General features: G+C 37.4%; 1 protein-coding gene across 1 annotated transcript in view; it reads left to right on the top strand.

The window, feature by feature from the left end:
• Positions 1–23517, top strand: part of bmp1b (bone morphogenetic protein 1b) — a 54846-nt gene that overhangs the window by 2023 nt on the left and 29306 nt on the right. The window contains exons 2-6 of the mRNA XM_079805445.1: positions 12787–12894; positions 15100–15249; positions 15499–15616; positions 20364–20542; positions 20716–20821. Coding sequence (XP_079661571.1) covers positions 12787–12894; positions 15100–15249; positions 15499–15616; positions 20364–20542; positions 20716–20821 — 661 coding nt within the window. The remainder of the gene's footprint in view (positions 1–12786; positions 12895–15099; positions 15250–15498; positions 15617–20363; positions 20543–20715; positions 20822–23517) is intronic.

The raw sequence follows: 23517 nt of genomic DNA, 5'->3' as shown, positions 1-23517 counted from the left end.
TTACTGGAGTAGATGCCAATTACATTAAGTACAAATATACCGCTTTGCTTGCTAAACGTCTAGTTCGGAAAGACAAAATTACGAAAATCGCCATATCATTTAGAGCGGCAGTAGTGTAGGGGTAAGATGCACGGCATCTAGTTTTGACACAAATCGACCCGCGGTTCGAGTCTGCGTTTCGCCGAACTCTCAATCTCAAACCCCCTTTTCCCATCACATATCAGATCGGAAAGGCATTTATTTTCAATAAAAATGAAGAAAATATTAGAAAATTGGAAATAAAGTGTCTAACATGTGTTTATCGATTAGGGCTAGGTAAACAGACATGTGCTGAATGTTACAGACGATAAAAGTGAGTGGGTCCAATATCATTGATCGTAAAAATTGGGTGGGTCTTGTCCCACCCACATACAATGGTTCCGACGCCCATGATGTATTGTGTGTGTGTGTGTGTGTGTGCGTGTTTGCTAGTGACTCTTTAGCCCCACACTCATTTAAATGGTTCTTTGGCAGGGTGTATGGTTCCATGAAGAACCTTTAAAGAGTAACTTCAGTGATTTAACATTAAGCTTTGTATCAGTAGAAACCCGGTAGTATATTAGAATTATCGTACCCCCCTCATATCCCCCTGAGATGAGAGAATTATGCATTTTATTTCTGGAAAAAATCCTCAGATGACGCAAATATCATAATTTGCGTCATAACCCTAACCCTAACCCTAACCCTAACCCTAACCTCATCAGAGGATTTTTTGGCCAGAGCCTAAAGACTACAGCCAGTAGTAGGAGCTATAGGTCCAGATGTTTTCAACCCGGCCACAGGGGTGGGATCTCATTCACAGAATGTAAATGCGCTCGGCCTCTGGCATTCATAACGGAGCGGTGCAGAGAAAAGTGAATGTTTCAACTTTTCAATGAATTGCTATGAAAGTTAAGCTTCCATATGCGATCTGAAAACGCACCAGACTGGAACGGTTCTCACAAAACGGTTCTCCAGGCTACCAAAAATGGTTCTATGGCATCACTGTGAAAACCCCTTTATTTTTAACGGTGCACCCACTGCACTCCTCCACGAGCTCGGCCATTTTCGGAAAGAATCGGTACAGCATATCTGTCTTTTATAAATCCGATAAAACTAAAGACTCTTTGGAGATGTGAAGGATGCAATAGGTAAAGTGGCAAGAAAAAGTATGTGAACCACTTGCAGAATCTGTGAAAATGTGAATAATTTTAACTAAATAAAAGAGATCATACAAAATGCATGTTATTTTTTATTTAGTACTGTCCTGAATAAGATATTTTACATAAAAAATGTTTACATATCCACAAGACAAAAAAATAGCTGAATTTATTAAAATAACCCGGTTCAAAAGTTTATGAACCCTTGATTCTCAATACTGTGTGTCGTTCCCTGGATGATCCACGGCTGTTTTTTTTGTTTTGTGATGGTTGTTCTTGAGTCCCTTGTTTGTCCTGAGCAGTTAAACTGCCCAATGTTCTTCAGAAGAATTCTCCAGGTCCTGCACATTCTTCAGTTTTCCAGCATCTTTTGCATATTTGAACCCTCTCCAGCAGGGACTGTTTGATTTTGAGATCCATCTTTTCACACTGAGGACAATTGAGGGACTCAAACACAACTATTATAAAAGGTTCAAACATTCACCAATGCTCCAGAAGTAAACACAACGCATTAAGAGCTGTATTGAGAATTAATTATTCATAAACCTTTTGAACGGGGTTATTTTAATAAATTCTGCTATTTTTTTTTGTCTTGTGGACTATATGTAAACATTTTTATGTGAAATATCTTATTCAGGACAGCACTTAATAAAAAATAACATGCATTTTGTATGATCTCTCTTATTTAGTTAAAATTATTCACATTTTCACAGATTCTGCAAGTGGTTCACATAATTTTTCTTGCCACTTTATTCAAGATTAACATGAGACTGGCAGAAACTGTGTGTGTTATGAATATTTAAATATTTTAATATACCTTTAAATATTTATTGGTCAGCAATCAAGATCACAAGCGCAGAAAGCAGAGATGTGCTTTAAAAAAATCACATTTGAATTTACATTTAAATAAGTTATACATGAAACATTTATGTTTCTTGACAGGGGTGGCGCAGCATGTCGGAAAACTGTTCATTACCCTCACAGCATGTAGTGGGCTTCAGGCCATTGAAACCTGTCAGGAATTTGGCTTGGCCCAACCAACATTAAATTGAGACAGTTAATTTGATGCTGACAAAGAGAAGAACTGAAATGGGAAATTGTAGGAGGAACAACTACTGTGTTGCTGCTGCCATTGAAGTTGATGTAGTGATAATGATTAGAATTGATGGAACAAAACAAACAGATTTTAAAGGGATAGTTCACCCAAAAATGAAAATTATCCCATTATTTAATCACCCTCAAGCCCTCCTAGGTGTATATGTCTTTCTTCTTTTTTAAACCAAACACAATCATGAGTTATATTAAAAAATATATTGATTCCTGGCTCCTCCCAATTTGTAATGCCATTGAATATTGTGCATTCAATACAGGGAGTGCAGAATTATTAGGCACGTTGATTTTCTGATCATATTTTTTTTCCTGGCACATTTGACCAATTCCAAACCACAGTAATCCTAATAACTACTATTGATTTAGTATTTAATAATGTATAAGTGATATATAATTGTTCATGAAGGCTGGAAATGAAAATCACCTTATATTCAGGTGTGCAGAATTATTAGGCATGTTTTCTTTTACAGATAAATTGAGCCAAAAAAGAGATTTATCTCAGACTGAAAAGTCAAAAAGTATTAAATGCCCATGAGAAGGATGCAATACTAATGCAATACTAGACATTGCAGTTAAGGCATATTTTGGGAGTTCATTTTTAGTCCATCTCTGCAAAACGGACTTCAGGATGGACTAAAATGAACTCCCAAAACGTACTGCCAGATTCTGGAAGATGAATTCTTCAAACAGTGGTACTAGAGGATGTGGTGCTGGTCCTTCAAGAGTCACTCTCAACCTATCTGTCCATAAAGCCTATAAAAAAACCTTCTTAATGTATTTTACAACACTTCAGCTTGTGATTCTTATCTAGTGGGGGTCATTTTTTAGGATTCTTTACCTAACTGAAGTCTCTGAGATCCTGACACCTTGCACTTCTGGAGACTCCAGGTAGGTTGCAGCTCTGGAAAATGGTGGCACTGGAGACTAAAGGGTTCCTGATGGTTTCACCCTTAATTCTTCACCTTAATTCTTAATTCTTTTGCAGTTAACAGGTGTCTTTTCTTCACCACATGTTTTTGTCAGATCCTGCTGACCCAACGAGCATTTCACTGTCCAATGGTCATGCCTTAACTGCAATGTCTAGTATTGCATTAGCATTGCATCCTTCTCATGGGCATTTAATACTTTTTGACTTTTCAGTCTGAGTTAAATCTCTTTTTTGGCTCAATTTATCTGTAAAAGAAAACATGCCTAATAATTCTGCACACCTGAATATAAGGTGATTTTCAATTCCAGCCTTCATGAACAATTATATATCACTTATACATTATTAAATACTAAATCAATAGTAGTTATTAGGATTACTGTGGTTTGGAATTGGTCAAATGTGCCTGGAAAAAAAATATGATCAGAAAATCAATGTGCCTAATAATTCTGCACTCCCTGTATATTGAGTTTTTGAATATTGATCCAAAAAGTGCATCCATCCATCATAAAATTAATCCATAAAGTACAGTCCAGTGGGTTTATAAATGCCTTCTGAAGTGAAGCGAAGGGTTTTTGTAAGAAAAATATCCATATTTAAAACTGTATAAACTTTGGGCAACGGCCGTACCTATTTTCATGAGAGAGTTCCTGAGGGTGACCTCTGACCCGACGTAGGGCTTATGGCGTAGTGTAAGCTTAGGTGAGAATTAGGGCGGCACGATTTGGGGAAAATATCTAATTGCGATTATTCTGGTTAAAATTGCAATTGCGATTTAAAATGCGATTATTATTATTATTATTATTATTATTATTTACAAATGAAAAGTGTGTATATTAGGGCTGCACGATTCTTGCTAAAATGTGAATCACGATTTTTCTCCATGGGAATTGAGATCACGATTCTCTTACACGATTCTCATTTTTTCTTATACTTTAAAAAAAATGAATAAAATTTTTTAATAAAAGTAATTAGTTACAATTCAATTAAAATGTAGAAACAACAAATATAGACAGACTAGATTATAGTAAATAGTAAATCTATGCTTATTAATGTTTATTTCTATTTTTATGATTATTTAATATCTTGCCTTGTGGAGAGAGTTTTTTTGTTGTCTTATTTCGTTGTTTCTTTTTGTTTTTGTGTTTTTGTAAAAAATTTAAACTATAAATAAAATATTTTTTAAAAAATGTTATAAGAAAACGCTTAACGTGGCTTAATTTACTAAGACAGTGTTATTAAGAGATCAAACTCAGGAAACATAACAAAAATACTGTTCGATTGAACTGCTTGTGCTTGGTTTGTTACCACAGTTATCTGCGTGCTTCCTCAGCGATGAACTTCCACATTTGCGGCTATTTTTTTCTTCAACTGCTCAGGATCCATCTCGACGAGTGCAGGCAGATCGCGCGCGCGGTTGTGATTCTCCTGGGAGGGCGCGGGCACAAATAAACTAATATGGATTTGAAATTATTTTATCATCTTGAAATGCAGGTGGAGAGAGCATTTTCTTGTGGTGCCCCCCTCAGCACTTGGTGCCCACGCAGCGCGTGATGCGCGTAATGGGAGCGGCGGCACTGTACATGCATATATTTTTTATATATATTTGTTTGCACGTGACTGTTTAAAACCCGTGTTCTCTCTTGTCCGACCCAACCCGCATCCGACACAGTTGGGATGTTTTTCACCCGTTTCAGCAATATTCGTGGGTACCCGCTCTGCATGGCACTTTAAAAAACGGATAGTTTATTTATAGTTCGATTACGGATATTTCACGTCATGTTCGATTGCATATTCGAATATCGAATAAAAAGTGACAGGCCTAATGGCTTTTGTTATATCTTTGTGCCGTTGGGAACTTGGAGGGTATGGCGATGCTCCGTACAACGTCTGAGTTATGGAAGTTTGCGTGGTCTGGCGGCTGGTATTTTGTGGTCTGGCTCCCTTGTCTCTCATGGCTAACTCGTAGGCTACTGTATTTTGTGGTGACGATGCAAAAGCACTGTTTGCAAATAGCCTAACTCTTTGCGCATCGTCTTCAGGTTTAAACCCGAAAAAGCTCCACACGGTGGAATGTGCTCCTTTTTTCTGTACCAATATTGTTGTTACATCCTCACTCTCACCGTCGCCACCGGGGTTTTTCACACTGGGGTTCATTTTTACCTCTTACCGCTACAAATCTGACTCCGTTTAGGTCTGCCGCCTTGTTACACGTCAGTAACAGTGGAACATGGCCAATGAGGGAGAGGAGAGAAGTGGAGATTTATGATTGATTGGTTAGTGTTTTGTTATTGTGTGAGTGTGACAAGCTCTTTGACCAATAACGTGTGAACGCAGCATGATCTGAGGGAAATACACGGAAGTGAATCGCCAACATTAAGAAATGAGATCGCATTTATGTTTGAATCGAGATCGTGATTTTTTTTCGATTACTCGTGCAGCCCTAGTGTATATAACATTTTATGTTTATATATTAATATGACTAATAATAATAATTAATAATGATTATTATTATTGCCAAATAAAAATAAGAAATATTACTATTACAATAACATTCATTATTACAATTTTAAAATAGAGCATTTAAGAATAAAATAACAGTATAATAATAATAATATTTATATTTTATAGAAAACTTATTTTACAAATAAATTATGGGTTACCCGTTAATGTGCAGACCGCCTATGACTAAAAATTATTAGAAAGCTCTAAGGATTTATTGTAAAAAAATATGATAAAAATCTGTGCTTTTTATCTGTGATATCAATTTCTTAAATTCTGTCTTTAATATGAAATATGAGCCTCTTATGATGCATCCACTGTAGGCAAAAACTCCTATACATTGAAGAAAAACATATGGATTGTCATATAAATTTATTTAGAAGTATTATTTTTCTTATTTTCTACCCAAAAGTTTCATTCATACTGAAGCCAGAGGGCGCCCTCGAGCAGAAACTCGACATTTTCCACAGAGAAGTAATCATGTTCAGGAAATCACTATGGGAAATCCCTAATGTGAAGCTAAGCTTGCACTGTAGGCTAAATAAAACGAAGATAGAAATGCTTTGACTGATTAAACATGAAGACAATAAACACAACTGCCTCAAGATATGGTTTGAGTTTTTCAAGCCTTCTGGGGTATTTTCACAATAATAAAGTATGCAGTGCTGATTGACATTCTGTGATAAGAAGCCACACTATATGAAGTGAATTAAAAACTGTTATCGAACGTATTTTGTTGAACAGGTTTTTGAACTCTTCAAAGTGCATTACTAATTTGTGAAGATGTTTGACGCGTTGCTTTTTCAAACGCACGTTATAAGTGACTCAAACTCGCAGTGCTTTCAGAAGGAGCAGCATTTACTTATCACAGAGCCGCTCTTCACTGACTCACTGGGCATTTATTTATATAATTAAAATCGCAGCCTTTGAGCTTTCATAATCGCACATAAGCCAAATCGCGATTGCGGTTAGATTTCGATTAATCGTGCAGCCCTAGTGAGAATTGACGAACGCTGAAGCACAGAGAATGGAGCAAAACAGAACACCGGTCACAGATTAGAAGTCTAAAACAAGAAGTGTTAAAAACTGTATTAGGATATAAGAGAAGAGAAGCTACATCATTTCTCTTCCACCGGAACTCAACTCTCTCGTGAACGCGAGTACGACTGTTGCCGGAAGCCAGTGATTATAGTTTATAAAGTTTTAAATATGGATATTTTTCTTACAAAAACCCATCACTTCGCTTCAGAAGGCATTTATTAACCCACTGGAGCCGTATGGATACTTTTATGATGGATGGGTGCATGGGTGTCGGAACCATTGTACTTTTTAAAGGGGTCATGAACTGGCTTTAAAAAAAAAATTATACTGTTGTCTGAGGTCAACTTATGACGTTCGCGTCGTTTTTACATTCAAAAACATCATAATGAATAAGTAATAGGCTAATTTCTGCCCTGGTTTTGAGGCTCTCTCAAGAAACGCTCGTGTTTTTATGGGCGTGCCGCACTGAAGACTTGGAAGTAAATGCCCACGGCTAGGATTGGATAAGGTTTGCATATTCAATGAGCTTCTGCTCCCCTGTCAGTACATGTGGGAATTGTTTTAAAAGCTGTTGTGGGGAAACGGCAACCAGAATGAATAGCCCACAGGGCTCGCAAAATGTCTTTTTCAAACAAACACAAAAATGAATCTCTCATCCACCCGCAATTGAGTGGAATGTAATTTTTTTGTATTACTTGGCCCGCCCGATCGGTGAATATAACCGCGAACAACGCACATCAAGAAAGGAGTTATTTCACTATTTAAGATGGCCCATCGGGAGACCGGGCTTATGTTTTGGTAGCACGTCTGAAAAACACATAGCCCCGGGACGTTGGGCTTTGTGAGCACTGGCCCATACATGTCCGAGTCTGATCCCAAATCGCAATGAACCACAACGCCACAAATAAAGGATTCTTCAGCCTTTGACAGCATGCTACGGTATGCTCAGTTCGACACATTAGGGATGGGAGATATCTTATCGTTTGCGATATACCGGTAAAAATTCTCCCCACGATAAGAATTTGTCTTCCCGTGATAATAACGATAAAGCCTAGTTGATGGCGCGACCCATCCGCACAGTGCCGCCGCTGGCCGTCTTGATGCCCTAAGCGCTATTACTTTATGATGGCCGCTGTGGCTGCGTTCGTCACTTTGTAAAGCTGAACGGGGGTTGGAGAGAGAATTTTCTTGTGGTGCCCCCCGCAGCACTTGATGTCCTACGCGCAGCGCGTGATGGGACGGCACTGAATCCGCATCTCACGTGCAGAGCGAAAACAACTATGGTGGAAGCTGCGGAAGAGTTAATAGCTAAACGAGGGGCTACCTGAGGGCAATCTGAACCATACAGATGTATTTTCACTTGCTGAGCACTTGGACTGAGCGCTTAAGATATTCGCTCTTTGTCAATCGATCGGTAAAGCATACTATTTCTGTTCAACTCAATGCGCAGAGAGAGTCTTATACCTCACAGAATTGATGTGCTACATGTAAACAATATCCTTTGTTGTATTTTCCTGTAAAATAATGGCGTTTATTTGGAATTGTTCAGCCTTTCATGAACAGGAAGAAACAAATGCACAAACGGGAATCTCATTGGCTGGCGTGCACCTATTAATGTGTTTTGATTTCAGCAAATCAGTTTGAATGAGCTCTGACAAGGTGATTAATATTCATGAACCCAGAAGCTCATTAATCCTTAGTCCAGTTCATTTTTATTAGTAGAAGAATTTGTGGTATTATTAACTCAAATTACTGAAATTACTATATAATATATTATGTATTATGTATTATAGGAGCCTATTTGATGACAGGTACGTTTTACTAGATCATTGTTTGTTTTTCTGAGTCTCTCAAGAATGCATGCAGCTCTCACTTGTATCCAATAACATGGGAAATGATACTACATTTATCGTCATTGATATTGTTATCGCAATAAATACTAGAAAATATCGGGATACATTTTTAAGTCCATATCGCCCATCCCTAAGACACATACACATAATCAGTACAATCTGTTACAATGCAATACTATCACCTATAAAAAATGTTTTACTCACATAAGTGTGTTGCTTCATTCGTTCATGTAATCTCATCCTGTCTGCTAATCCAGTCTATTGTTTACAAACGAATCCGTGGTTAAATGAAGGAACAGACGTTCAGTGTCTTCCCCACGTGAGCTGGATATTCATTAAAAATAAAGTTCATCCATGCATTCATAATATTGGAATCTGAATGAAGCTTATGTGGTATGTTTATTGCTTAAAAGTTCGATGCGGTTTAGCTCTATCTAGGCTTATATCATCTCAGGCATGAGTCAGTGGGCGGGGCTATAGAAGCAGGCATACATATTTATCTGTTTGGGCGACGTTTCAGCATACGACGACGTCACGGTTTGACATATTCTGAGATCGAGCGTTTTCTGGGCCTGGTGTCTATAAAAGCTTTTCTTTGACTAACAAGGAAGTTTTCAGCTCTGAAAATTACAGGATATTCTTATATCACGATGAACTTTTATATATCCAAGGCTAAGGGAAAGTTGATTTCTTAATTCATCACCCCTTTAAGACCAATGATATTGGACCAACTCACTTTTACCGTCTCTAATTCAGCGAATATTTCTGTTTTCCTACCCCTAACCAAAAAACACTTTATTATTAAACACACTTTTCCAATATATTCTTAATTTTTATTGAAAAAAAAATGCCTTTCTGATCTGATATGTGATGGGAAAAGGGTGTCGAGCGAGTTCGGCAAAAGGCAGATTCGAACCTCGGGTCGATATGCGTCAAAACTTTCTACCATGTGCCTTACCCCTACACTATTGCCACTGTTAATAATTTAGCGTCTTCCGTAATTTCGTCTGTCCCAACCAGACATTTAAACAAGGTGGGCTATTTGCACTTAATGTAACTGGCATCCACTCCAGAAAAAAATTTCTGGGGGAGGACCCACCCACAGTTTTTATATACATATACAGTACACCTAGGATGGCTTGATGGTGAGTAAATTATGGGATAATTTTCATTTTGGGGTGAACTATTCCTTTAAATCTGAAGTATGGTTCCCAGGACTGTCTTTGCATCCCTTTTGTTGAAGGGAAATGATTTGGATTGAGAACAAGCTGAAGGTGAAAGGTTAGATGAGACCTGGCAATGCATTGACTGTTATTTCAATAGGGGTGAAACTTTGATTGCTTTTGTGTCTGTACACTTTCAGTTTCGAGCAGAACAGCAATGAAGATGGATGCTGATAGTGACACATGACTATTTATCTTTTAAGATGTTAAGACTGCAGATTTAAATTTAACCTTTAATTGGGAACTGCGTGGTATGTTGAGACATGCTTCTTTCTTCTTTTGACACTTGGAGAACAGTGTGATATGAGGGCGTGAATGAATGTTTTTATATGCATGTTCATAGATTTGACAGCTTTGGGTGAAAAATTCAAGTGAGGCAAAAACATACTTGTATATTGTTTGGATTGCTTTGCAAATGTTTCAGGCTTAATAAGGTGTCCTGCCAGGCGGAAATCACCAGGGTAAAATAATAGAAGTGCTCCCTGCTGCTACACAGTCCATAAAAATATGAATTCTGCTGCTAGGTCACAAATTCCAGACAAGATGAATGTTCACAGCCACTCATGCAGAGTTATTATGATGTCTTTACAGAATATAAAGGTTGAAAATAATTAGTGGAAATGAAAGCCAAAATAAGGTTTTATTGCTTTTAGTCATGGCCGTAACCACCATAGATATTGAGGGGGGACAAGTCCCAATGTCATGTCTTACAAATGATGACAAAAAGGTTTAAAAGTAAAATTTTTAGTCTGGTATGCATCAGCAGTCTAACAGTGTTTGTCAATGTCAAAATGACAGAGATGGCCAATCAAATTAAAGTAGGCGGGGTTTACTGATCAGAAGCAGGGAGTGAATTCCAGTGCAAAGCGTCAGTTTAAAGGAACACGCCACTATTTTTGAAAATAGGCTCATTTTCCAACTCCCCTAGAGTTAAACAGTTGAGTTTTACCGTTTTCGAATCCATTCAGCCGATCTCCGGGTCTGGCGGTAGCACTTTTAGCATAGTTTAGCATACTTCATTGAATCTGATTAGACCGTTAGCATGCACTCAAGAAAATGACCAAAGAGTTTCGATATTTTTCCTATATTCCGATATTATTACGCAGGAATGAGAGTATAGTTCCTAGCCATGTCGGCCTAGAAAATCACAACTTTTCACTTTCTGTCGGTCTTAGTACACGATGTAACAACAGAAGAGTCAAGTTTTAAATAGGAAAAATATTGAAACTATTTGGTCATATTTTTATATTACTATTTGGTCATATTTTTAGAATTAGAATCTTTTGTAACATTATATTTATCTTTACTGTCACTTTTTTGATAAATTGAATGCATCCTTGCTGAATAAATGTATTAATTTCTTTAAGTTCTTTAATTAAATAAATGCAGCCTTGGTGAGCATAAGAGACTTCTTCTAAAAACATTAAAAATCTTACCGATCAAAAATGTTTGAATGGCAGTGTACACTCAAAAAAATGACTTGTTGAATTTACTTAAAAAAGCAGCGTCAAGTGGTTCCACCAAATTCATAATTTTTATGAATAACAATTTAGTTATATGGACAAAATAAATGTAAGTTTACTTAATGATGTTATGTCAAATTTATAAAAGTTTATTATGTAAGGTGAACACATTTATCGATTTAATTATTTACTATTAAATTAACTATTTGCTCTACAAGTGTAAGTGGAAAAATAACAACAAGCAAATATATTTAGAAACAAAATGCAAAAATCACTCATTGGACAAACTCAAATTAATTGAGGGCAGGAATTGCATCCAATAAATGTGTGTATACGAGTGCCCACAGCCTAAACACAGGCACCACTCTTCTGCATAATGGTAACCACAATGACAGAAACTCCTCTAAATGTCCAACATAACTGAACATTAAACGTAACATAAACATCTTTAAAATAACACTTTAATCCCTAAATTTACTCTCCTAATGCAGTCCCTTGCAAAGCATGATGGGACCGAGCCACTGTCCTCAGCAATGTTAAGTTGACCGAACAAACACTTATTAAGTGAAGTTGATAATACTCATTTTTAGGAGAAACAACTCAGTAAATTGAAGTTAATTTAGTTAAATGAGTTTTGTAAGTAATGTGAACAAGGATGATTTGAGTGCAACTAACAACAGTGAAAGTTCATTTTTTTGAGTGTACATGTTTGCAAGAATGGTTTGTTTACCTAATCAACAGATATGAAAGTTGCGAAAAACTTCTCCCTTCACTTATGGATTAAATTTTAATATACAGACAAATGCATCAGTTTGAAGATGGTGGTGACTTAACGTTCAAAAAGCTCTAATGGATATAAAGGATTAAAACCCCAACAAACAAGACAACAAACACAGAAATCCCAAATGGCATTTTCCAGACATGGGAGAGATACTAGAATCACAAACTTGCTCTGTTATCGCCAATTCAGAGGGACCATCCACGCAATTACTGTGCTGTAAATCCCTGGAAAACACAAAGTGTCTGCTGAAAGGCAGCTAATAGGTCCTTAGAAAAGGTAACACATAATCCCTGTTCATTTAGATTTGTAAAGTCGCTTTCAAATCCCTCAATTTTTATGGCACTGCACCTGCACTATAAAGAATGGCTTCTGCCTGCATGCGTATAGTGTTAATTATCAAAGCCCTGGAGCAAAGTCATTGGAGTCTTTTTCCGGAAGTTGTAGTTGGTGTGTGGTTCCTTGTCAAAATCTCCTTGCAATCTGACCAGCTTTTATGAGAGTTAGCCAATTAAAAGGAGGTGAGACAAGTTGCAGCAGTGATCCCAGAGAACAGATTTAGTTTCTGGGGAACTTCGAACCGCTAACAAGAACATGAAGCTGGGCCGAATGCTGCTTCTCATTATGGTGAAGTTTTCTCATATAGGGTTGCATGCATGCTACTTGACCTTGGGAAATTCAGCTGGTGATGTATTCTCATTATCTTTGTCTAGCTGCTTTTCTAGGGGACATAGCCTTAGATGAGGAGGACTTGCGCATGCTTAAAGCGAACTATATGGCTGCTAAAGAGAATGACTCTAAGTTCCCTATACCTGATTCAGGTGAGTACGGTTGCCAAGCACAGACTGCTGCTACCATGCAATTATATTCAGTGCTGATTAGTAACTGATTATATGTAATCTGGATTAATCAATCAGATTCCAAAAATTAAGTACTTGTATTTTAGATTATATTACATTTTAAAATGCTCATAATCATAATACAGTTACTTTGTATTGATTACATGATTTTATATATGAGGAAAACCGGCAAAACAAGAAACCTGGAAAACTTTGGTTGTTTTAGTGATTGAGACAGATAAGACACACAATTAGGTACTAATCGTGCAGATTTTGCCTACATGCTTTGAATAATACAGTACAGTTAGAAAGTTATTTCCCATACCCTATCAATTAATATTTCTTAGAATGTTCACTGAATGTTCGCTGGACAAACAGGTTATTAGATTATGGTATTAATTCTGCTACGTCAAGTTTATTCTTACAGGTGATCTAAATATTTATAATGAATTATAACTAGTAATTAATTATTCATATTTCCTTTTGGGCTAATTTGCTACACTGTGTATTTTCATTGCTGTTTTTGGGCCCTATCATACACCCGGCTCAATGCAACGCCAGGCGTCAGTGACGTTGTGTTTTTTGCTAGTTTCAGCCCGACGCAGTTATCATTTTCACGTCCAGTGCCACGTTGTTTAAATGGCAAATGCTCTCACACCCATCTGTTCGCCCATGGCCGTGCTGGTCTGAAAACGAGGTGTGTTCAGGCACATTGTTGGCACATTGCTATTTTGAAAACGACTGCGCCATTGACCAAAAAAAACCTGGTGTAAAGTCAGCAGTATTTTTTGTGTTTTTTAAACAACGCGCGTACACTCTGCTTAATACACACACAGGGCACACAGCACACGAACATTTTAAAATATTCAAAATGAAAGGATTCCTCTCTGGAGAAGCGTTCAGTCTTTCCGCTCGCAAATTCCGCCATGTAAATAGCGAAATCGCCATGGTTGCAAGCACAACTGGCTTTTAATGGGAATGGGAGATGAGACTGGTTTATTGCATGTTATGCCCAAAATGTTAAACAAGCAAAAGTGGATTCAGACACGCCCTAAGCGCACCTGCGCCAAGCACTTCAGACCATGCGCTCAGATCGTTAAAATAGGACCCTTTGTGTTCATTAATGTTTCTTCATGTAATGCAGGGATTCTCAATTTTTTTTCTGTCAGGTAAACAAATAAAATATTGAATAATTTTTTATTGAATCATTATTGACAGACATCACAGCAACTGGTTTATTAGGCTACTGTCACTTTAAGATCTGCCGCTGCCGAACATGACGCGGATCTGACACGCTGTCACGCGCATCTAATTTTTTCACAACTCTTTAAGTTCATTTAAGACATTATTTAACTAATTTAACAGTATTATGATAATACTCGACAAAACTGGCATTTTGTCCTAATTTTGTGTGTTATTGTTTGTTCAAGCACGCGTCTTTCTGTGCTTCATGAATAAGAGCATGATCATATAATGTAATGCTAGCCAATGGATGATAGAAAAACGGATGCTGCATTAATTGCGGTAAAACAAATGTACGAGTACATTTTTTTTTTTTTAAATGTCATATTCATTTCATTGTTCAAATTCAAATTCATTTTTCATATTTAAAAATGTTTACACGTTCCCTGATTGTCAATTGCCATTCAGGTAAATAAAATATTTACATAATATTTATATTAAAAAAATATATATTATAAAAATTACCAAATATTTATATTAAATAATATTTAATATAAAAATTTTTTTTTATTGCTGACCACTTTATTTTTTAATTTTTATTATTTTAATTTTACATCGTTTAGATTGAATTAATTATCTTTTCATCAACTCACAAATTGTGTCACAATCACCCTGCAGTTCCTACACAAACCTCAGTTTTGGAAACCTTGTCGTAAAGTGATGTTTAAAGCATTTCATGTTAATAACAAAGTATGGTATGCATTTTCTTTAGGTCAAAAGTAATCTAAAAGTAATCAAAATGTAGTCTGATTATATTATACACTAAAATGTGTAATCAAATAGATTACATAACAGACAACAGTTTTCCTCATTTATAATTGATCTAGCCAGCACTGATTATTAAATAAATGCATAATACTTTATTCTGTGCAATCAGGTCTTTACAAACTTTATGAAACATTCTGAGTAAAGTAGATTTCGTCTGAAGCATTGTCTTTGCCCTAGCCAACAGATCCTCAACTAATAGCAGTTCAAAGGACGACCCAGTTTTGGCCAATCAAGGCCTTCTACGCAGAAGGAGAGCGGCCACAGCCAGACCTGAGAGAGTTTGGCCGGATGGCATAATACCCTATATTATAAGTGGCAACTTTAGCGGTAAGGGTCTATGTTTCGTTTTTAATTTTATATTCTCCTGCACAGTAGGCTATGTGGTTTTTTTGTAATGTAATCTTTCCAGTAGCACTTAACCTTACACAAAAGCTCTTTCGCCGTAAGCTTAACACTAATCCCAAATTGTTTTTGTAGTACTTATTATCCTTTGTAATGTTTCATTAGTAAGTTTGCACTCAAAGTGTTACCTAGATGACCCCCGTCCTTTACTGATTGAAATCAAACACCCTGCAGGCAGCCAGCGAGCCATTTTCAAGCAAGCCATGCGTCACTGGGAGAAACACACTTGCGTGACTTTCATGGAAAGAAGCATGGAGGAGAGCTACATCGTCTTTACCATCCGGCCATGTGGGTGAGTTCACGTTCTCAGTGTCTTTGCAGAGAAACAACTGTTGCTCACCTTATTGATTATTCCTGTTTCTCCCTCAGTCCCCGATGCACAGCAACTCACTTCCCTGCCAGCATTCAAAAGCTCCAATCATTTGAACAGTTTCTTTGAATTGGCTTTCTATAGGCACCAAGTGCGCAAACAAATTTTCTTTTAGAACAAATCTGGCCCCCAGCAGGAAGTGCTGCAGTGTAGTCACTGAATTGCCCTCCATAAACCATTTCACTAACTGGACTCTATAGCCAGATGTGTGGGAATGTGCATTGGCAAAATCAATGTCTAAATAGCTTGGTTATTAGTTAACATAAATCCATTGCCTCCACAGCCTAAGTGACATTAGCAGAATTTTTTTTTTTTTTGTTTAGAATAATGTGCACAATAAATCGTTTACAATGAGACCCAAAGTGTGCATTAAGAAGGTAAATCGAGTCAATTTTGATTAAAAACATGGCTCTGTTACTCTTCAGAGTGACCACACATGCATACATGTATGTATAAATTAGTGCTGTCAATCATTAAATTAACAAATTAATCGCACATTCTTTTCTGTAATTAATGGAGTTTTCAATATTTTTATATTGTAATAATTTCACAGTTACAGTTTTTCTCAGTCGCATTGGTACATTTCTCAGATAAGAATTTAAGTTCTCAAAACTACCCGTTCAATCTTCACATCATTGTGCTCATTTCTTTGAACAAGTTGCAAATGCTTTTGTACATCCATGCAAATGATTATGTATAATTCTCTGCTGTTTCCTACATAATCAATTGCTTATGTTATGTTGACCAAAATGTATTATAATGGTTCTCTGTTGAATAGTCTCATCCCCCACAACATGTAGGCATAAGTTCATAGCATAAGTCTTTACATGCAAAATGGTTGAACAAGTTGTCATTATGTCAAGCATATTTCTATACATTTCCATTAGACTTTTTTTCTAAAGATATTCGTTGGGATGTGGATGAGAATTTGTGGCCCAACAGACAGGAACGTCAGGAGGTGTAGGAAGACTGCACTGTAATTCCTACAGCACTACATGTACCGTTTTCCCTAAGCAGATTTTCACATTTGTACATTTATTTTTTTTCCTTTTTTTCTTTGTGCTATGCAGTGCTGTCTTTTCCTTTCTGAATCGCAATGACATGACCTGTCAACAAATTACAGTACAAACAATAAAAGCGTAAATGTGAATCTTGTCCAGTCTCTTGTAATTAAAAACTCCCACATACACTACGGTGTAACCTACAATTTACAATAATTGTCATCAAAACTTTAGCCATAGTTTACATCAGAACATCCCTCCAGAGTACACTGCTATATTGACAACAGGACTAAGCAATTTGACTGTCTTATCCACAATGACACAAGGACTTGTCATTCTGATGGCACTGACATGTTCATTGACACAGATATTTAAGGATTTTGAGCAAGAGACTGGCTTTTGCAGGTAATCCATGGTGTTTTGCTATTTGTACGAATTGTCAAGTATGATTCGAGAAATGTACCAAAGCGACTGAGACTGAGATCTCCAAATTAATGTAGAAACAACTTAAAGACAGTATATTTTAAATATTTGTTGTAATGGCATCTTTTTATGAATGAAGGCCAGTATCACTGATACTAATACAGCGACTGATTTAAAAAAAAACAACATTAATGATAGACAAATATTACAGTATAATTGAAAGCTATCAATTTCAACATTTATCAGGCTTTTAAAAAAATAACAACTTTTCATTTAAGTGAACTTAAAACAATCTTTACATAAACCCATTATAATAAATGTAATTTCTATGGCCTTCATTGTTAGACATATACAGAAATTGAATAACGTTATCAAACAGCTTTTATTAACTGCATAAATTATAAATTAAATATAGATGAATCCTTATTAAAGCTACAATTTTCTCTGTTAAGTTTGATTAACATTAATGACATCACAGAAACAGCTTTATTAGGCTACTGTCACTTTAAGCTCTGCCGCTGCCGAACATGATGCGCTGTCATGTGCATCTCATTTTCTCACAACTCTTTAAGTTCATTTAAGACATTATTTAACTCGTTTAAGTCTGCTCTTATGATACTACTCAACAAAACGGGCATTTTGGCATCATTTTGCGTGTTATTGTTTGTCCAAGCGCAAAAGAGAACTTGATACTGGCGCGCATCTTTCTGTGCGTTGTGTGTGTGTGTGTGTCTGTCAGGACATTCACAATCAGAACTTTCTCTTTTGTCTTGTCATGCTTAAATGGTTTAAAAGCCTGATTTTCGTTTTTTGCCTGGCAGATGATAAAACCCAAGCCATACACTATTGTTCAAAAGTTTGGATTCAGTAAGATTTTTAAATGGTTTTGAAAGAAGTCTCTTATACTCACCAAGGCTGCACTTACCTGATCAAAAATACAGTAAAAAAAAAAAAGTTTGTAGCACTGAATGAATGAATGACAGTGTATGTGTAGTTGTTAGTAAAAAGATGGACCTTGCTGAAGTTTTCATGGCTATAATAACCATATTATTAAACCGCAGTTCCCCATAGAGCAGGACGTGCCGCCTGTGACAAAAACATCCTTGCTTTGGATTCAGTCAGCACAAAGCCTTATTTTCTCAACATAGGCAGATCCTGACCTCAAGGTCTGACCAACTATAGAATTTGCTGCATTCAGCTCATTATGTGTCCCTGTTGAATTCAGCAAAACTTTGTTGAACTTCGAATAATCCGAAGGCTGAACTTGATGGTTATCATCTTCTGCCCCACCTTGTTTGTTCAGACAAACACCACTTATCTGAGTACACTATCGTTCAAAAGTTACACATTTTTTAAATGGATTTTATTGTGAAATAGTATTATCTATTATATTATATATTTTACGATTTTAATATATTTTAAAATGTCATTTATTCCTGTGATCAAAGCTGAATTTTCAGCATCATTACTCCAGTCCTCAGTCACATGATCCTTCAGAAATCATTATAATATGCTGATTTGCTGCGCAAGAAACATTTGTTTTTTTATTTCTCATAATATTTAACAGTTGTGTCATAATGTTGCTTTATATGTTTGTGGAAATAAATTACTATAAATTAGGGCTGTCAATAGATTAATTTTTTAAACCACGATTAATCGCATGTGTGATTCTCACAGAACTATTTTCTGCAAGCTTCAAGGATCATTGGAGACTCCAAAAGGACACCAAATAACCAAATATAAGGAGTCCATATAATTCTATTATATAAGAAATATATACACAGCTAAGCACCCATGCACAAAAAAAATTACATACAAAAACTTTACAGAATTCACAGTGTATAGTATGTGTGCAGTGCAACAACAGCGAGATTGTTTTCATTTTAGACAAGTCAAGCTGCGATACCGATCAGGACCACACAGAGACGGCAAAACACTTCTAAATCAACCTCTTTGACCGGATAAACCTACGATTAATAAACACAACAATGTACACATGACAAATCAAACATTATCCTTCCAGAGTGTGTGTGGAAACAACGGGAATGTACTGAAATGTGTCTGTACATGAATGCAGCGTGCAATCAGTGATCAAGAGCGCGCACATACACGGTTTGTTCTTGTGCATCAATATACCAGACTCCCACACGCTTACTGTACGACTCCTGTACATCACTAAAATTGCGCTCTTCAGAAACAATCACAAAATACGACAGAGCTCGTGTTTTAAAGCAAAGCACACACTGGAATGAATAATTCACTAAAAATAAATGTCTGATGTAATCAGCCTGGCTTTCTTTACATTAGTGCTGACTGCTGAGGACTGTTTGCATGAAAACTTTCCCAGAGTTTAACAGCTTAAAATGATCACAAATCAGAGAAGCAGAATTGGGTTAAAGAGTTAGAATGGAAATTTCCTCCTACCAGAGTTACAGGTGCTGTAGATGCTCAGTGTGATTGTGATAAACTCTCGACTTCTAACATCATCTAATGCGTGACGAAAATTACGTTAATGACGCAGCTTCACGTACTTCTGTAATTTATTTGCGTAAATTGTGTTAAATAATTTTAACGCGTTAAGGACTTTAAATGAATCGCATGCGTTAACGTTGACAGCACTACTATAAAAACAAAGTTCTGTCATGAAACTCTAGATGGTGCAGGCTGATATGTCTTTAACTCAATCTGCTTGCAATCACATGATTCTCTATTGGGCACAGCTGATTGGTTCCTGCTGTATCAGTAGCCAATGAGCTCGCTGCTCAACCTTCAAACACTGGTCAGCATTTGCTGTAGCAGTTGCAGCACACTTTCAGAAACCCTCCACCTTCCCCAGCTCCACCTGTATAGATCTGCTATGGGTAATTCATGTATGCTATATTGTACAGCAGCAGCATGTCTTACTTGCTCTTCAGCAGCAATAACCAGCAGCAGCAGCAGCAGCAGCAGCAGCAGAAAGCAGATATTTTCTGCCAAGACCAAACATATCAGCATTGTCATATCCATTACCAAACAGTCCAAGGGTTGTCATGACAGAAATTTCTTTGCTGTCAATTTATTAGATGCATGTGCCCTTCCTGAATAAAAGTAGTGTGTTTTCATCTGAGAAACGTCTTAAAGAAATAAATGTTCTCTGCAGCAGAGAAGAAAGTAAATATAAAAACATTAATTTGACTCTGTTTACCAAATGCATCTGCTACATAAGTTCAAAAGTTTTTTCTAACGCCAGGTTGGCTTCTTTGAAGGTGCTGCTCTTTTGTCGGGCGGAGGGGTGGAGGTCCACAGGCCATATCTATCGGGAAGAACTGTGACAAGTTTGGCATCGTGGTGCATGAACTTGGACATGTCATTGGATTCTGGCACGAGCACACACGACCTGACCGGGACGCACATGTTGATATATTTCGAGAAAACATCCAGCCAGGTACAAGAACTATCTAAGCCTCTGGTTAACTGGAATAACATCTCATACTTCTGTATATGCTTGTAGTTGCTACTTTTTATGCATTATACTATATCTAAAATCCAGAATAATCTGTAATTGCATGGGATTCAGTAGAAGTGTTTGTGTGATTGAGCCTGTGTTGCATTTTACAGGTCAGGAGTACAATTTCATAAAGATGGAGCCAGATGATGTGGATTCGCTAGGGGAGGTTTACGACTTTGACAGTATCATGCATTACGCCAGAAACACCTTTTCCAGGTTTGGACTCATTAGCATTTAATGTACTTGTACACAAATAGATATTATTATTTTAGAGATAATTGGATAATATATTCATACAAATTAATGCAATTTCTTCTAAACATCACTTCAGTCTGATTATGCAGCCACCCATTTACACTTTAATTATATTCTGCCTGTTGATTGGAGAATCAACAACAATTTATTCTCTAACAAATTAAACGTTAGCACTTTACAACAAGTTTTCATAAGTTAAAGGGTACTGTGTAACACAAGAATAAACCTCATTGGTTCTTGCAGAAGCTCAAACGTGCTGCGTAACACGAGAATGAACCTCATTGGTTCTTGTAGAAGCTCAAACGTGCTGCGTGACATGAGAATGAACCTTATTGGTTCTTGTAGAAGCTCAAACTTGCTGCGTGACATGAGAATGAACTTCATTGGTTCTTGCGGAAGCTCAAACGTGCTGCGTGACATGAGAATGAACCTCATTGGTTCTTGTAGAAGCTCAAACGTGCTGCGTAACATGAGAATGAACTTCATTGGTTCTTGTGGAAGTTCAAACGTGCTGCGTAACATGAGAATGAACTTCATTGGTTCTTGCGGAAGCTCAAACGTGCTGCGTGACATGAGAATGAACTTCATTGGTTCTTGGTGAAGCACAAACGTACTGTGTAACACGAGAATGAACCTCATTGGTTCTTGTAGAAGCTCAAACGTGCTGCGTGACATGAGAATGAACCTCATTGGTTCTTGTAGAAGCTCAAACGTGCTGCGTGACATGAGAATGAACTTCATTGGTTCCTGTAGAAGCTCAAACGTGCTGCGTAACATGAGAATGAACCTCATTGGTTCTTGCGGAAGCTCAAACGTGCTGCGTGACATGAGAATGAACTTCATTGGTTCTTGCGGAAGCTCAAACGTGCTGCGTGACATGAGAATGAACTTCATTGGTTCTTGTAGAAGCTCAAACATGCTGTGTAACACGAGAATGAACATCATTGGTTCTTGTAGAAGCTCAAACGTGCTGCGTGACACAAGAATGAACTTCATTGGTTCTTGTAGAAGTTCAAACGTGCTGCGTAACATGAGAATGAACCTGATTGGTTCTTGTAGAAGCTCAAACGTGCTGCGTGACATGAGAATGAACTTCATTGGTTCTTGTAGAAGCTCAAACATGCTGCGTAACACAAGAATGAACCTCATTGGTTCTTGGTGAAGCTCAAACGTGCTGCGTAACACGAGAATGAACCTCATTGGTCCTGTAGAAGCTCAAACGTGCTGCGTAACATGAGAATGAACTTCATTGGTTCTTGCGGAAGCTCAAACGTGCTGCGTGACATGAGAATGAACCTCATTGGTTCTTGTAGAAGCTCAAACGTGCTGCGTGACATGAGAATGAACCTCATTGGTTCTTGTAGAAGCTCAAACGTGCTGCGTGACATGAGAATGAACTTCATTGGTTCTTGTAGAAGCTCAAACGTGCTGCGTAACATGAGAATGAACTTCATTGGTTCTTGCGGAAGCTCAAACGTGCTGCGTGACATGAGAATGAACTTCATCGGTTCTTGTAGAAGCTCAAACGTGCTGCGTAACATGAGAATGAACCTCATTGGTTCTTGCGGAAGCTCAAACGTGCTGCGTGACATGAGAATGAACTTCATTGGTTCTTGTAGAAGCTCAAACATGCTGCGTAACACGAGAATGAACATCATTGGTTCTTGTAGAAGCTCAAACGTGCTGCGTAACATGAGAATGAACCTCATTGGTTCTTGCGGAAGCTCAAACGTGCTGCGTGACATGAGAATGAACTTCATTGGTTATTGTAGAAGCTCAAACATGCTGCGTAACACAAGAATGAACCTCATTGGTTCTTGGTGAAGCTCAAACGTGCTGCGTAACACGAGAATGAACCTCATTGGTTCCTGTAGAAGCTCAAACATGCTGCCTAACACAAGAATGAACCTCATTGGTTCTTGGTGAAGCTCAAACGTGCTGCGTAACACGAGAATAAACTTTATTAGTTCTTGCGGAAGCTCAAACGTGCTGCATAACACAAGAATGAACCTCATTGGTTCTTGGTGAAGCTCAAATGTGCTGCGTAACATGAGAATGAACCTCATTGACCACCATTATTTACTGCCCAAAAACCAGATGCTAACTGGTAGATTGCATATGTCAAGATGTGTCTGTGCCTGTGTTCTTTAATTTGTCCGTCAATCGTAAATCACGCCCAGAACTTTCAATGCCCATCTGCGCTTTTTTTAAATTGTGTGAACGCTAATTTGCCATGTTTAGTAAATCTGGCCCTATTTATAAATGACAGGAAAATCATTGCAGTGTCTTGGTTTTAAGACAAGAGTTGAGCTGATGAGGCAGTGCAGGACTCGAGGGCTTGGTGCTCTCACAAGACTGCTGACTAACCTGTTGTTAGTGGCTTGAGGATGGAGATGCAGCCAGCTGCTTTGAGCAGGCCTGTTGTTTAGGACAAGAGGAAGGAATTCAGACAGGGAGCCAAGGCTGAAGTGCAGTTAGACGTTTGGTGGAGTGTTCTTTGGTAAATTCTTTTGGGTCTTACAAAGCTTCTCTGAATTAGCCATTTTGAAAACTTGCAAAGAGTTTGGAAACAGTGAGGCTAAGGCCTGTGACACACTAGACAATTTCTAAATTGATTTTAAAACTGTGGGAGACCACAGACATAAGGGCAGTTTCAA

This window comes from Gobio gobio (genome assembly GCF_949357685.1).
Source record: "Gobio gobio genome assembly, chromosome: 22".
In the NCBI taxonomy this organism is placed as follows: domain Eukaryota; kingdom Metazoa; phylum Chordata; class Actinopteri; order Cypriniformes; family Gobionidae; genus Gobio; species Gobio gobio.
The sequence above is the reverse complement of the archived record's forward strand: the minus strand, read 5'-3'. Positions and strand labels throughout refer to the sequence as shown.